Source organism: Solea solea, chromosome 12 (genome assembly GCF_958295425.1).
Source record: "Solea solea chromosome 12, fSolSol10.1, whole genome shotgun sequence".
Lineage (NCBI taxonomy): Eukaryota > Metazoa > Chordata > Actinopteri > Pleuronectiformes > Soleidae > Solea > Solea solea.
In genome coordinates this window covers 28,358,624-28,371,870 of record NC_081145.1, presented here as the reverse complement: position 1 = coordinate 28,371,870, position 13,247 = coordinate 28,358,624, and the positions used below count along the sequence as shown (strand labels likewise).

General features: G+C 44.1%; 2 protein-coding genes across 2 annotated transcripts in view; both read left to right on the top strand.

Moving 5' to 3' along the window:
- Positions 1 to 732: 732 nt before the first annotated feature.
- pclaf (PCNA clamp associated factor) lies at positions 733 to 4,493 on the top strand. Its single transcript, XM_058645629.1, has 4 exons — positions 733 to 890; positions 3,063 to 3,155; positions 3,247 to 3,427; positions 4,249 to 4,493. The coding sequence occupies exons 1-4, from the start codon at positions 845 to 847 to the stop codon at positions 4,283 to 4,285; spliced, it is 357 nt and encodes a 118-aa protein (XP_058501612.1). The 5' UTR covers positions 733 to 844; the 3' UTR covers positions 4,286 to 4,493.
- Positions 4,494 to 5,271: 778 nt separating this feature from the next.
- The window catches only part of LOC131469599 (L-fucose kinase), a 14,078-nt gene continuing 6,102 nt past the window's right edge, over positions 5,272 to 13,247 (top strand). The window contains exons 1-15 of the mRNA XM_058644729.1: positions 5,272 to 5,374; positions 5,491 to 5,716; positions 6,284 to 6,435; positions 8,520 to 8,570; positions 8,644 to 8,769; positions 8,866 to 8,938; positions 10,023 to 10,120; positions 10,270 to 10,350; positions 10,464 to 10,583; positions 10,848 to 11,019; positions 11,815 to 11,921; positions 12,008 to 12,109; positions 12,183 to 12,356; positions 12,831 to 12,904; positions 12,982 to 13,247. The exon at positions 12,982 to 13,247 is cut by the window's right edge and continues 93 nt beyond it. Of these exons, the coding sequence (XP_058500712.1) occupies positions 5,638 to 5,716; positions 6,284 to 6,435; positions 8,520 to 8,570; positions 8,644 to 8,769; positions 8,866 to 8,938; positions 10,023 to 10,120; positions 10,270 to 10,350; positions 10,464 to 10,583; positions 10,848 to 11,019; positions 11,815 to 11,921; positions 12,008 to 12,109; positions 12,183 to 12,356; positions 12,831 to 12,904; positions 12,982 to 13,247 (1,675 nt within the window). The 5' untranslated portion in view covers positions 5,272 to 5,374; positions 5,491 to 5,637. The remainder of the gene's footprint in view (positions 5,375 to 5,490; positions 5,717 to 6,283; positions 6,436 to 8,519; positions 8,571 to 8,643; positions 8,770 to 8,865; positions 8,939 to 10,022; positions 10,121 to 10,269; positions 10,351 to 10,463; positions 10,584 to 10,847; positions 11,020 to 11,814; positions 11,922 to 12,007; positions 12,110 to 12,182; positions 12,357 to 12,830; positions 12,905 to 12,981) is intronic.

Sequence of the window (13,247 nt, the reverse complement as noted above, 5' to 3'; positions counted from 1 at the left end):
GTGTTTTCAGTCTGGTTTTGTGTGTTGTGTGTTTTCAGTCTGGTTTTGTGTGTTGTTGTGTGTTTTCAGTCTGGTTTTGTGTTTTCAGTCTGGTTTTGTGTGTTGTGTGTTTTCAGTCTGGTTTTGTGTGTTTTCAGTCTGGTTTTGTGTGTTGTGTGTTTTCAGTCTGGTTTTGTGTGTTTTCAGTCTGGTTTTTGTGTTGTGTGTTTTCAGTCTGGTTTTGTGTGTTGTGTGTTTTCAGTCTGGTTGTGTGTGTTTTCAGTCTGGTTTTGTGTGTTGTGTGTTTTCAGTCTGGTTTTGTGTGTTGTGTGTTTTCAGTCTGGTTTTGTGTGTTTTCAGTCTGGTTTTGTGTGTTGTTATGTGTTTTCAGTCTGGTTTTGTGTTTTCAGTCTGGTTTTGTGTGTTGTTATGTGTTTTCAGTCTGGTTTTGTGTGTTTTCAGTCTGGTTTTGTGTGTTGTTATGTGTTTTCAGTCTGGTTTTGTGTGTTTTCAGTCTGGTTTTGTGTGTTGTTATGTGTTTTCAGTCTGGTTTTGCTTGTACAGCGTGGTTTCCGACATGCTTGTATGTGTTTACAGTGTGTTTTTGTATGTTTGTGTGTTTTAAATGCGTGTTTTTGTGTCTCACTCCTTGTGACGGAGGCTGTACTTATTCCATTCCACCTGAAGGAGGCAGCGTTGCGTCATCTTGTCTACAACTTTTAGCAGAAGGCAGAAGAAGAAATGATCTCCCGCCCCATCCTGTGCTTTTTAATCGAAGGCGGGCTTCTCTCTCCTCTCTTCACTCAGACTGTTGTCAGCGTTAGCTGCTGAAACATCGTCAAAAACGCCACATCTCGTCGCTAAAATGGTGAGGACCAAAGCCGACAGTGTTCCCGGGTCCTACAGAAAAGGTACAGCAACACGTCGTCTACTGTTGTCACGAAGTCAGCGAGACGTCGCGAGTTTGAACAAGAATGCAGCTGTTTTTAAATGAGGTCTGGCGGGAGCGAGGAACTCGACAAAGCAAGACTTGCGATTAAACGTGTTTAAATGTAGCGATGGCGTCACATTTAAACACGAACCTCGTCGTGTGTGAACGGAAACCGTGCGAACCCGAAAGGTTTAAATGGAGAAACCGGTTCTGAGACGAACTCCCGCCAACACGGAGACTCGGTTCTGACCGAACAGCGTCAAACAAAACCAAGTCTTCATCGTCATGTTAACTGAAGTGTAATCGTGTGATAATCGAGTCTTGTCTTACTAAGTCAGCGTGTTTGTCTTTTCCCCAAAAACACAAACTAAGTGCAATGTTTTGTGCAAAGTGGCGCCAGTTTTAGCGCCGCAGCGCGGGTATACGCCGGCGCAGCGCCAAACCCCATTGGGAAAACATGACATAATTATTGTTCTCGTGATTATCGTTTAAAGTACTTTTGAAAAATGTGCAGCAACTGCTCTGTTTTATTCTTTATGATCCGCTGTTGCATTCGGCATAAAATACTACTCTGTCATTTAAACCCAACGTAATCTTTTCTTAATGTTTTGATTTTTAATGCAAAATTCAGAAGGTGCACTTTTGTTGTTTTTTTCTTATCGACGAAAGTATAAAAAAAAAGTCCTGCGGATTTATTCTCTAAAGAAAGACTGAAAACTACAACTATTTCCCTTTGAATTTGTTTATTTCAGATTTACTTTTAAAATTGAGAATTTGACCATATTCCACTGCTGCTTGGTTTAATGTGTGATTGTGTGCGTTGTTACAAGAGGATAAATGTGATGAGACCGGAAATGAGATTTAATGCAGGTCATTTAAAGAAGCACCACAAGGGGGAGTCAGTCTGCACTCACTCAAACACATTCACTCAGTCACTCTGGAACACATTCACTCACACTCACTCTGGAACACATTCACTCACACTCACTCTGGAACACATTCACTCACACTCACTCTGGAACACATTCACTCAGTCACTCTGGAACACATTCATTCACTCACACTCACTCTGGAACACATTCACTCACACTCACTCTGGAACACATTCACTCGCTCACTCTGGAACACATTCACTCACACTCACTCTGGAACACATTCACTCGCTCACTCTGGAACACATTCACTCACACATACTTGCTCAGTCACTCATTCACAGGCGCCAGAGCATAACATGGATGCAGAGTGAGAATTGTGACTCGGTGAACATCAGGGTTAATCCAGGTCAAAATAACAAAGGAATGTCTCTACTTCTAATCCCAGATTACAGAAAAGGTGACTGAAGGCTGTCACTGATCATTTATTAACTCTGTAACTTACCTCTGTAGGTAGACAGAAGACCCGCCCTCACCACACACACACACACACACACAGTGCTGGTCTCCTGTCAGCAGTAATTGTGGAGAGCAAAGATGGGACGAGCGACAGGAGCGCTCACTCCTGTCCTGATGGGAAAGACACAATCACAAAACTTCACACACAGAGGCTCAGCTGTGACATCACTCACCTACAAATTCACTCACTCATTCAGAGTCAGTCAAACACTTGCCTACAAATTCGGAAAACTCGGATCACTAACTCACAAATTCACTCATTTACTCACATTCACTCAATCTGGAACATGAGTGAGTGAATGTGTTTCAGTCCCTCACTCACAAACGCTTGCTTACAAATTCACTCATTCACAAATACTCACAGGTAATAAATTCACTCGCTCATTTACTTAAACACTCTTGTGTGTGTGTGTGTCCTTGTATTTCTGTCTTTGTGGGGACCTTTTGTCTGTTCCTCACAAAGTTTAAGGTAAGGGCACTTACAGTTAAGGTAAGGGCAGGGCACTTACAGTTAAGGTAAGTGCGGTTAGTCAGGACATGGTGTGTGTGTGTGTGTGTGTGTGTGTGTGACAGTAATCCAACAGGTTAATCTTCTTTGTTTTGAAGCTGAATCTGTTCCTCACATCAACTTCCTGTTCTAGTGTTTTCTGTGCCACCTTCACTTTAACCTGAGCTCATAAAAAAAGGCTCCGCCCCCTTTAGCTCGCGGGGCGGCCATTTCTGTTTTATCGTTGATTTTTGCCGTTTTTCTTTCTCCGCAGCTGTTGCAGCTTCTGCTCCTCGAAAGTCTCTGGGCTCCAGTTCAGCGAACTCCTCGTCCTCCAGCAGCGGCGGCGGCCAGGCGTCCACACCTGGTCAGTGAGTCTGAGACACTCGGCGTCCTCTCGGGCGTCCTCACGGGCGTGTTTCTGTTTTAAATTCTTCATTCTTATTTTAAATTCACAGCAAAGAGCAAATATGCCGGGGGGAACCCGGTGTGTCCTCGTCCCACTCCCACCTGGCAGAAGGGCATCGGGGATTTCTTTGGTGGACCCCCAAGGAAACCTGAGAAGGAGAACCTGAGACCTCAGGAGGTAGAGGACGACGAAGAGGCCGGCGGCAGCGGGATGTCAAAGGCCAGCAGGAAGTAGGTCAAGCCTTCTGTGACCGTCCTGTCGTCTGTGATATCTAGAAAAATTCAAAAACTACGGACTGGTGATCTGTCCGGGGGGTGGCACCGCACTTTCGCCTATGTCAGCAATGGACCTGGAAAGTCCTTGGAAAGTCCTTGGAAAGTCCTTGACTCTTCCACCGCAGGAACTTCTCATTTAACCAGAGTTTTTAATGAGTTTTCTTTTGTAAATATGGAGCAAAGAAACCAGAAAATGAGCTGAAAAATCACAGAAACTTGTTTTTAATTATTTTTACATTTGTGCGAGCGGCCTTTTGTAATCCGTCAGATTATTATTATTATAATTATTCTTTCCATGGCTTTGTGGTCGTTTTTTTGGGCGTTGACATGCATAAAAACTAATGCCATCTCCGCATAGGTCCTGGACCTGTGCGTCGCTCAAGGGCTCTATAGCGCCCCCTCTAAGGTAAAAATGGAGGCAAAGTTGAGTTCCACAGAATTTTTCTGAAACTTGGTGGAAGATGTTATCGACCAAGACGAACTAAAAAGTCGACCGTGGCCTCAACTCAACCGGAAGGCGGCCATTTTTGAATGTTGGCGTCCATTTTAGCGATCTGTATCCTACGTCAATGAGCGAGACGCAGCAAAGGTGAAAAGTGAGGTGGGGGTGGAGCCAAAGGGTAAAAGTGGTCACAGATGTTTGACTGTATCCAGAGTCTAAGGTGGACAATAATAAAATATATATATAGATATATACATAAAGATAACGATGATAATAATAATAATAATAATATATAGATAATAATATGCATATGTTGTTTTTCTGTGGCGTGCAGGTCCAGACCACTTCCTGCTGAGGAGGACGAGGACTGACTCTGAAGACTGAATGCGTCCGTACTCTGTACATCTGTATATAATTGTTTTTCTACTGAAATCACTTTTAATTGTATAGCTCATTAAAGTTTGTGTTGTCATGTTTTTAAACTGCTGAGTCATGTCTGTTATGTTGTAGTTGTTGACATCTTTAATGTCTGACTTGACATTTAAATGTTCTTGACCTCATTAAAGGGACAAAAGTTCAGGGGTTTGTTTGGTTTTAATTCAACTCTTTTCTCTGAATTCTATTTTTTTTTTTTGCACTTTCAATTGTTGGTCATTTACATCTTTTGTCGTTAAGAGATAACGTTTGTGATTAAAATGTATTATTCAAAAACGTTAACTTTGGGGCTTTAATATTTGAATTTCTGGTTAAAACAAAAAATGTAATGTCTGTTTTTGGGGGCAGATTTGACTTTAGTCTCAGATTTATGACTTTCCGACTTTAATCTCAGATTTATGACTTTCCGACTTTAATCTCAGATTTATGACTTTCCGACTTTAATCTCAGAATTATGTCTTTCCGACTTTAATCTCAGATTTATGACTTTCCGACTTTAATCTCAGAATTATGTCTTTCCGACTTTAATCTCAGAATTATGACTTTCCGACTTTAATCTCAGATTTATGACTTTCTGACTTTAATCTCAGAATTATGACTTTCTGGTTTTAATCTCAGATTTATGACTTTAGTCTCAGATTTATGACTTTATGACTTTAATCTCAGAATTATGACTTTCTGGTTTTAATCTCAGATTTATGACTTTAGTCTCAGATTTATGACTTTATGACTTTAGTCTCAGATTTATGACTTTCTGACTTTAATCTAAAAATTATGACTTTCTGACTTTAGTCTCAGAATTATGACTTATATCTACATGTGGCGCTAACACTCTTTCGTCTTCACCAAGTTTACGTTGATTCTGTCAGAGTTGAAGCGTGATCTCGCCTCCCCGCCACGTCGAGAAGTCCAGAGGTGGAAATCGAACGCAACCTACGGCAGCCCGCGCGGCCAGAATAACGGTCTGAGCGCAAGTGGACTGTACTGGTTGGATCTGAAACTGCGTATTTATTGTGTTTTTAAGCGTAAGTAGCGTCGAGCAGCAGCGGGATTTCAACGGTGACAGTTTTCTTAAACTCCACCCTGCTCCCTGTGTGTGTGTGTGTGTGCGTGCGTGTGTGTGTGTGTGTGTGTGTTGTAGGATTAGCTTGACTTCTCTGCTCAGTCACGAGCCAACCCGAGCTGCGCTGCTGCATCCGCGGGAAGCGACGTCTCTGCTGCAGGCACAGCGGCACCGACACGGTACCGTGTGCGGTGATGTCCACGAAGACGCGGCGCTAAGGAGAAGATGTCGCGCGGCGCGTGGACGTGGACGGTGGTGGTCCTGACCTGCCAGCACAAAGACAGTGTCTACGCGTTTCAGAGAGGTGAGGAACCATCTGCTTTACGATCTTTGTTCTCTGGGAACCTTTCTCTCTCACACACACACACACACACACACACGTGCGTCTGAATCATATAAAACTTGATTTAAAGGTTAAACCACAACATCATTAATGAACTGACTTTGGGAAAAATAAAAAAGCAAACATCAATTGACAAGGGCCGCTTCACTTATTTAAGGGACCCTAAACCCGAGTGTGATGTAGGCCCCTCCCCCAGGGTAACCATATATGGTCAGTGTGGAAGTGTCGTGCATTCACCTGAAATCATTGTTGTTAGTTTGAATGGAAGCTGGTTACAATAATTATGAGAAACTGAGACCCTGAACTCTGTGACCACGCCCAACAAAGAAAGTCTTGATGTCACGTTTGAAACCTGATCTGATTGAAAAGATGCTGCAGATCACAGCACGTGCTGAAGCGTTCAGTCCATTCACCCATTCATGTATTCATACTCCTGATGTGTGTGCAGTCGGAAATGACTTGGTGAGTTTATACAGTATGTGTGTGTGTGTGTGTGTGTGTGTGTGTGTGTGTGTGTGTGTGTGACAGAGCTGCAGCTGCGGCAGCAGCGCGGCGCTCTCTCTGAGGGTGCGCTGGTTTTGACGGTGCGCGACCGCCAGGAGCCGCTGGGCAGCGGCGGGGCGACGCTGAACGCTCTGCTGGTCGCCGCTGAACACCTGAGCAACAGAGGCGGACACACGGTGAGTGATCCTGGAGCTTCATTGTGTTTGTTTGTATTAGAGAAGAAATAAACCCGGTTCTGACGCTGACTCCGCCCAATGCCTGGTTTTAAAAATCTACAAAAAGTGGGCAGGGACCATGGATGTATGATAAGAACTGGATAGAGCTCCGCCCCCTCTGCCTTGAAGACAATTGTGTCATGGTGGCCACTCGTGGTACTGCAACAACAAATACTCATGCGCCCAAAAAGCAATTTTCCCATTGACTACAATAGTAAAAGAGACACCTGTAAAAGTGTCCCCAGGACACCTGGAGACATGGACACAGGCATGTATAGACCTTTATATTCTATATTTTTAATTCATGGAGTTTCATATGTGTAAAACCTTCCTAAAGGCCACAAACAGCCCAGAAACATCTCCTTTCCCAGAGTGACGTCACAGCTGTGTACGAGCACAGCAAAGCGCGGTCATGTGACGTCTGGGGAACGGCTACTTTATGAGAAATGTGAATAAATGAAGGCAATGATGGGTTTTCTTTGACATTTTTAAAATATTACCACAAAACAGGTTTTAGTCATTTATTCATCGCTCATGAGGATTTATTTCAAACTTATTATCGATGTATTAACGAGCTGCTGTGTGGATTCATGCTGACATCGTGAACACGGGGCAGATGACGGTGTGATGACCTGAGACCTGCGCTCACTTCACCACTGATGAACCCATGAATGACACTATCTGTTCATAAAGTTACTGAGAAATGTGATGAACACATGAATGACACTATCCGTTCATAACGTTACTGAGAAGTGTGATGAACACATGAATTAGAGTGAAAGAATCTGTAGTTATTATTGTTCCTCATAATCAGTGCCGGCCCTGAGTAATTTGGTGCCCTAGGCAAGATTTTAGCTGGCGCCCCCTTGAATCGCAGCAGTCAATTTCACAATCAACTTTCATACAATCACACAGAAACTGCATGTGTGTATTCAAGATTTTATTTCTTTGAGTAAAAAATATCACACCAAATAAAAACTAAAGAAAGAAACAAGTGATAAAATTAAAAAGGACAGCAGCACCTGATGCTGTGTCACTGGGGTGGTACTGAAATACTTTAAAAGTGCATCTGAAGAGAGAAGAGAAGTATATGTGAAGACTGCATGTTACATTTGAATAAAGAAACAGATGCTTGGTGTGCTACACATGAGACTAATATAGACTAATAATGAAAATGTGATGAGATTCATTCAACTTTATTATCATTGCAATGCAATTCAGTCTAACCAGAGTGAAAAACCAGTAAAGTGCAGTGAAATGAATATATATATGTATATATAGCCTATGAATGATATGGGAACGCTAAGGTATGAAATATTAACAGTAATACACTTTAACTGCACTTTAACACTGATGTAAACTTTAACAAACATTAACTGTGACACATAAAACCAAAGGCTTACAACCACCCTATTACAAAGGGGACGGACAACTAAAAGCATTTTAACTGACATACAAGCAGGAAAGACACCTGTAAAATAACACCTGAACAGGCCTAACGTTAAGTTTCCAAACGTCCCTGATGAATTTAAGATGTAGTAACATTAACACACGTCCACTCAGCTATTTAGTGATTATTAAACAATGTTGCTATCGTCCCAAGTAAGCTAGCAAGCTAACACTCTGCTCCAACAAGATACTCCACTTATATTAATGTGTGTGTGAATGGGTGAATAGGAGGCATTAACTTAAAGCACTTTATGAAGTTCAGTCCATTTCCTTTTATTAGTTTACGGGCAGATCTGCCACATCCAATATGGCGGACGCGCTGACGTCACGCAGCAGTGGTGAGACTCTGTGTCCGTCTGCTCAAGGGTCAATATTTATACTAAAGCTTGTGATTCTAGTTCTTCAGGATGTTTAATGTCAAAGTCTTCAGTGCGTGCGTGTGTGTGTGTGTGTGTGTGTGTGTGAGTGTGTGTGTGAGTGAGTGAGTGAGTGAGTGAGTGAGTGAGTGAGTGATTGTTCCGGTGCGTAGCGTTTGAATCGCTTGAATCTGATGTAAAAGCACAGTAAAGAGACGTTCAGGTGTGGATGTTCTTCAGGTGGTGAGCGCTGACGTCCTGGATGAAGCTCACATCCTCATCCTCCACACAGTGAGTGTCGTCCACGCTCTGCACATGTTTGTGTTTCTACAGCGAACGTCTCTCAGTGTTTTTATTCCTGCAGGGTCGGGATTTTCCCTGGAGCTCGTGCAGCAGAGCGTTCTGCTGGCTGCCGCAGGAGAAACCGGAGCACAAGGTCCAGGCGCCGGTCTGCTGTGTGGACCTGCTGCTGGACTGCCTCACTGCTCAGGTCTGCCTCAGTGGTCTTCACACACACACACACACACACACACACTTGACTGTAGGTGAATGTGACCCGTGACACAGTGTGGTCTCTGTGGCTCAGATCTGTCCTGGTTCTCCACCCGGTGTTTGGGTCTGCAGCACCGACATGATCCTCACCGTCCCTCCTGACTTTGGTACGTTCACTCCTGTCAGTCACGATGAGGCTCGCGCTGTGGCGCAGTGGCTAGCATTTTTGCCTCGCAGCAGAACAGTCACCGGGTTCGATTCTGGTGGAGTTTGCATGTTGTCCCTGTGTGTGTGACTTCTTCTCTTAGCTCACAGTCACAAAACATGCAGATGATCGATTAACACGATTTGACTAGTTAACCTAAACAAGCTAGTATAGATAGATCAATGACTAGTTAACCAGCTAGCATAGATAGATGACTAGCTAACCTGCCAGTATAGATAGATGACTAGTTAACCTGCTAGTATAGATAGATAGGCGACTAGTTAACCTGCTAGTATAGACGGATAGATGACTAGTTAACTTGCTAGTGTAGATGACTAGTCAACCAGCTAGTATAGATAGATGACTAGTTAACCAGCTAGCATTGATAGATAGATGACTAGTTAACCTGCCAGTATAGATAGATGACTAGTTAACCTGCTAGTATAGATAGATAGATGACGAGTTAACCAGCTAGCATAGATGACTAGTTAACCTGCTTGTATAGAAAGATAGGCGACTAGTTAACCTGCTAGTATAGACAGATAGATGACTAGTTAACTTGCTAGTATAGATGGGTAGATGACTAGTTAACCAGCTAGTATAGATAGATGACTAGTTAACCAGCTAGCATTGATAGATAGATGACTAGTTAACCTGCCAGTATAGATAGATGACTAGTTAACCAGCTCGGATTTATAGATAGATGACTAGTTAACCTGCCAGTATAGATAGATAGATGACTAGCTAACCTGCTAGTATAGATGACTAGTTAACCAGCTAGTATAGATATATGACTAGTTAACCACCTAGCATTGATATCACATTACATTACATTGCACACAATGCACACTTGTTAGCCAGCATGGATAGATGGATAGATCAAACAGACGACATGAACAAATGAATGAACCAAGCAGTGAAAGACAAAGAGTAACCATTACTTTCCTCTGTGTGTGTGCGTGTGTGTGTGTGCGTGCATGTGCGTGTGTGTGTGTGTGCATGTGCGTGTGTGTGTGTGCGTGCGCGTGTGTGTGTGTGTGCTCTAGCTCTCTCCTGGGATGATTTCTCTGGTGTTCGAGTTTTGGCGTTGCCAGGCGACACTTCCTATGCAGCCAATCACGGAGTTTACCTGTGTGACCAGCAGGTGCTTTCATCATGTTTGTTTAACGTTAATGTTTGAATGTTTTCACCTGTAACTGTGTCACATTTTAAAGTGTGTGTTATGCAGAGATTAAGACTTGTACAAAAGTGTATTCAGAGTTGGACTGAAGGTGCGTTTGTTTTGTGAACCAGGGTCAGGTTAGAGACATCATCTACAGGGGAACGAAGGAGCAGATCCAGCAAGCTGTGATGCCTGATGGCAAAGTTCCTCTGGTGCGTCTACAGTCACGATTTTGACGTTTACTTACGTCTCATATTTCAAATCCAAATGTTCTTGTTGCACCTGAAACCAAATGTTGTTCATCTCCATGAATGTGTGTGTGCAGGTGTCAGGTCCAGTCTTCTTTAGCAGGTCAGTATCAGAGAAGTTGCTCCAGACTCATGTCACTCCTCCCCTGGATGGTTGCACCTACCTGGGCCTGGACTCTGGAGCTCCACCCCTCCAGGTTATAGTAGTTTTACCTTTTTTTTCTTTTGTCTGCACTGGGTTACAGATACAAGCAGCATTCACTTTCTAGTCCCATGACTCAGCAATAAATGTGGGCTTTTTAATCAGCAGGATTGAAGCATTCACTGTGTCTGTGTAGTTTTGTCAGGGTCAGAAAATGTGTCACTCCCTAAAAAAGCCCAAACTGTTCCTTTAAACTTGGCCTTCCTCCTCCTCCTCCTCCTCCTCCTGTTCCTCCTCTGGTGTCACTGTCCGTCCTCAGATCTCTCTGTTCCTGGACGTGTTGAAGTGTCTCTGCTCAGATCTGACTCAGGATCAGTTTGTGAGCGAGGAGAGAGCCGGCTGCAGTTCTGCTGTCGGACCACAGGGGGCGATCGTGCGGGGTGCCAGGACAGAGTTGTGGCGGATCCTCAGAGGGACTCCGCTCACGCTGGGTAGGCGTCTCACTGTAAACCAGCCTCTCTGCTCTGGAGGTTTATTCTGAACTCAGAACCAGAACCAGTGCTAACCACTAATCGTGCACTAATCCTTTCATTATTAACCTTAAACACAATTAACTTGATAGAAACTGGGAAAAAACACGAAAAACCATCCACTCTTGGTGAAACTCGTAGCTTAGCATAAAGATTGGAATAAAGTGTGAACAGTTAGCATAGCTTAGCATAAAAACTGGAAACATGGTAAAACAGTTAACATAGCTTAGCATAAGGACTGAGAACATGGTAAAACAGTTAGCATAGCTTAGCATAAGGACTGAGAACATGGTAAAACAGTTAGTGTAGCTTAGCACAAGGACTTGAAACATGGTAAAACAGTTAGCATAGCATAGCCTAAGGACTGGAAACATGGTAAAACAGTTAACGTAGCTTAGCATAAGGACTGAGAACATGGTAAAACAGTTAGTGTAGCTTAGCACAAGGACTGGAAACATGGTAAAACAGTTAGCATAGTATAGGGACTAGAAACATGGTAAAACAGTTAACGTAGCTTAGCATAAGGACTGAAATCAGGGGTAATCAGTTAGCTAAGCTTTGCATAAAGACTTGAAACATGGTAAAACAGTTAGCATAGCTAAGCATAAGGACTGATAACATGGTAAAACAGTTAGTGTAGCTTAGCATAAGGACTGGAAACATGGTAAAACCAAAACCTTTTATTTTCTAAACCCCTTGTTCTTCAGTCATTGTCAGATGTCTTAAACTTTGACATTTGACTTCTCGTCCACACAGTTCACGTCCCCGGCGGTCGCTATGACCACCTGCCCTCGTCTGGAAAGCAGCATATGGAGCGACTGACGCACGACTGGACAGATAAAAACACACTGTCTCACATCCAGGTGACCTGTCCCCTGTCTCCTGTCCCACTCCTCCACATTGTCAAAAATGTGTCAATGTTGTCAACCAACTTCCTGTTTCCCCTCAGAGAGAGGGCGGGGTGAGTGACGAAGCGCGGGTCATCAACAGTGTCATGGAGGGAGATGTTGCTGTGGCAACCGGAGCAGTGGTGCAACACTGCCACCTGCAGGTGAGCTGTTAAACAGTGAGGCTTTGTCAGGTAGGTTCAGCCAGGCTTCTGACCTCTGACCTCTGACCTCTAGGGTCCTGTGGACGTCCCCTCAGGTTGTTTTCTGTCAGGTCTGGACTTGACGTCATCACCGTGCGTCAGGCAGCTGAAACTGTCCGATGACATCATCATGCAGGGACATCGCATCAAGCTGGGGGAGTTTCAGCTCCACGTGTTCACCGTCATGGGAGCAATGGACGACCTGCGGGTAAAATGAAATATTAATGTTTTAATCAGTGATACTTTGATGTTTCAGACTAATTTGTTCTGAAGAACTTAACGTCTTTCATTTCGTTTCTGAGTGAACGTTCCGTAAAATATCATTTCAAACTTTATTTAAACAGTTAAACAGTTGTATCATGTTCACTAACCTGTATGTGCGGCTTGGCCTGGACTCCACTCACTGTTTATGAAGTATCCACTCACACACACACACACCAAAGTCCACAGAGAAAATCAGGGATTTTAGGTGCTGGTCCTCTGCTGCCTCGTGTGGTCACTGTGTGTCACTGAGGTCAATCTGAACAAAGGATTTTAAAAACTAAAGTGAAAAAAATCAGACATTAGAACTTAGTGATGGAGGCAGCAGTGTGTGTGTGTGTGTGTGTGTGTGTGTGTCTGAAACAAAGTAACAAACACGTCGTGGACTGAAGCGAGTGAACACTCCCTCTCTCACCCTCAGGTGTCGTCTGACGACAGCAGCTCCTCCTTCCTCAACCAGAGGTGGAGTCATTTATACAAGAGGACGGGAATACAGTGAGACTCATCCCCTCACCTTTGACCTTTTTACACTTTAAATATACACAAGTCAAACCACTTTGTCGTGCTCTCAGGCCGGAGGAGCTGTGGTTCAGAGGAGAACAGCGCTCCCTGCTGGAGGCTCGTCTCTTCCCGGCGCTCCACCCCAGAGGAGGCGCTGTGGGCCTGGAGGGAGGAGTCTGCTGGCTGCTGGGAGGCGGCGGAGGCTGCCTGCGCAGGTGGAGGGAGGCGTGGAGGCTGTCGCTGAAGGAGGTGCTGTCACTCACCTGTCAGGAGGCGGAGCTGCGGTGGAGGGAGGAGTTACTGTTCCTGGCGGGGAGGCGGCGAGTGCGTGACACCC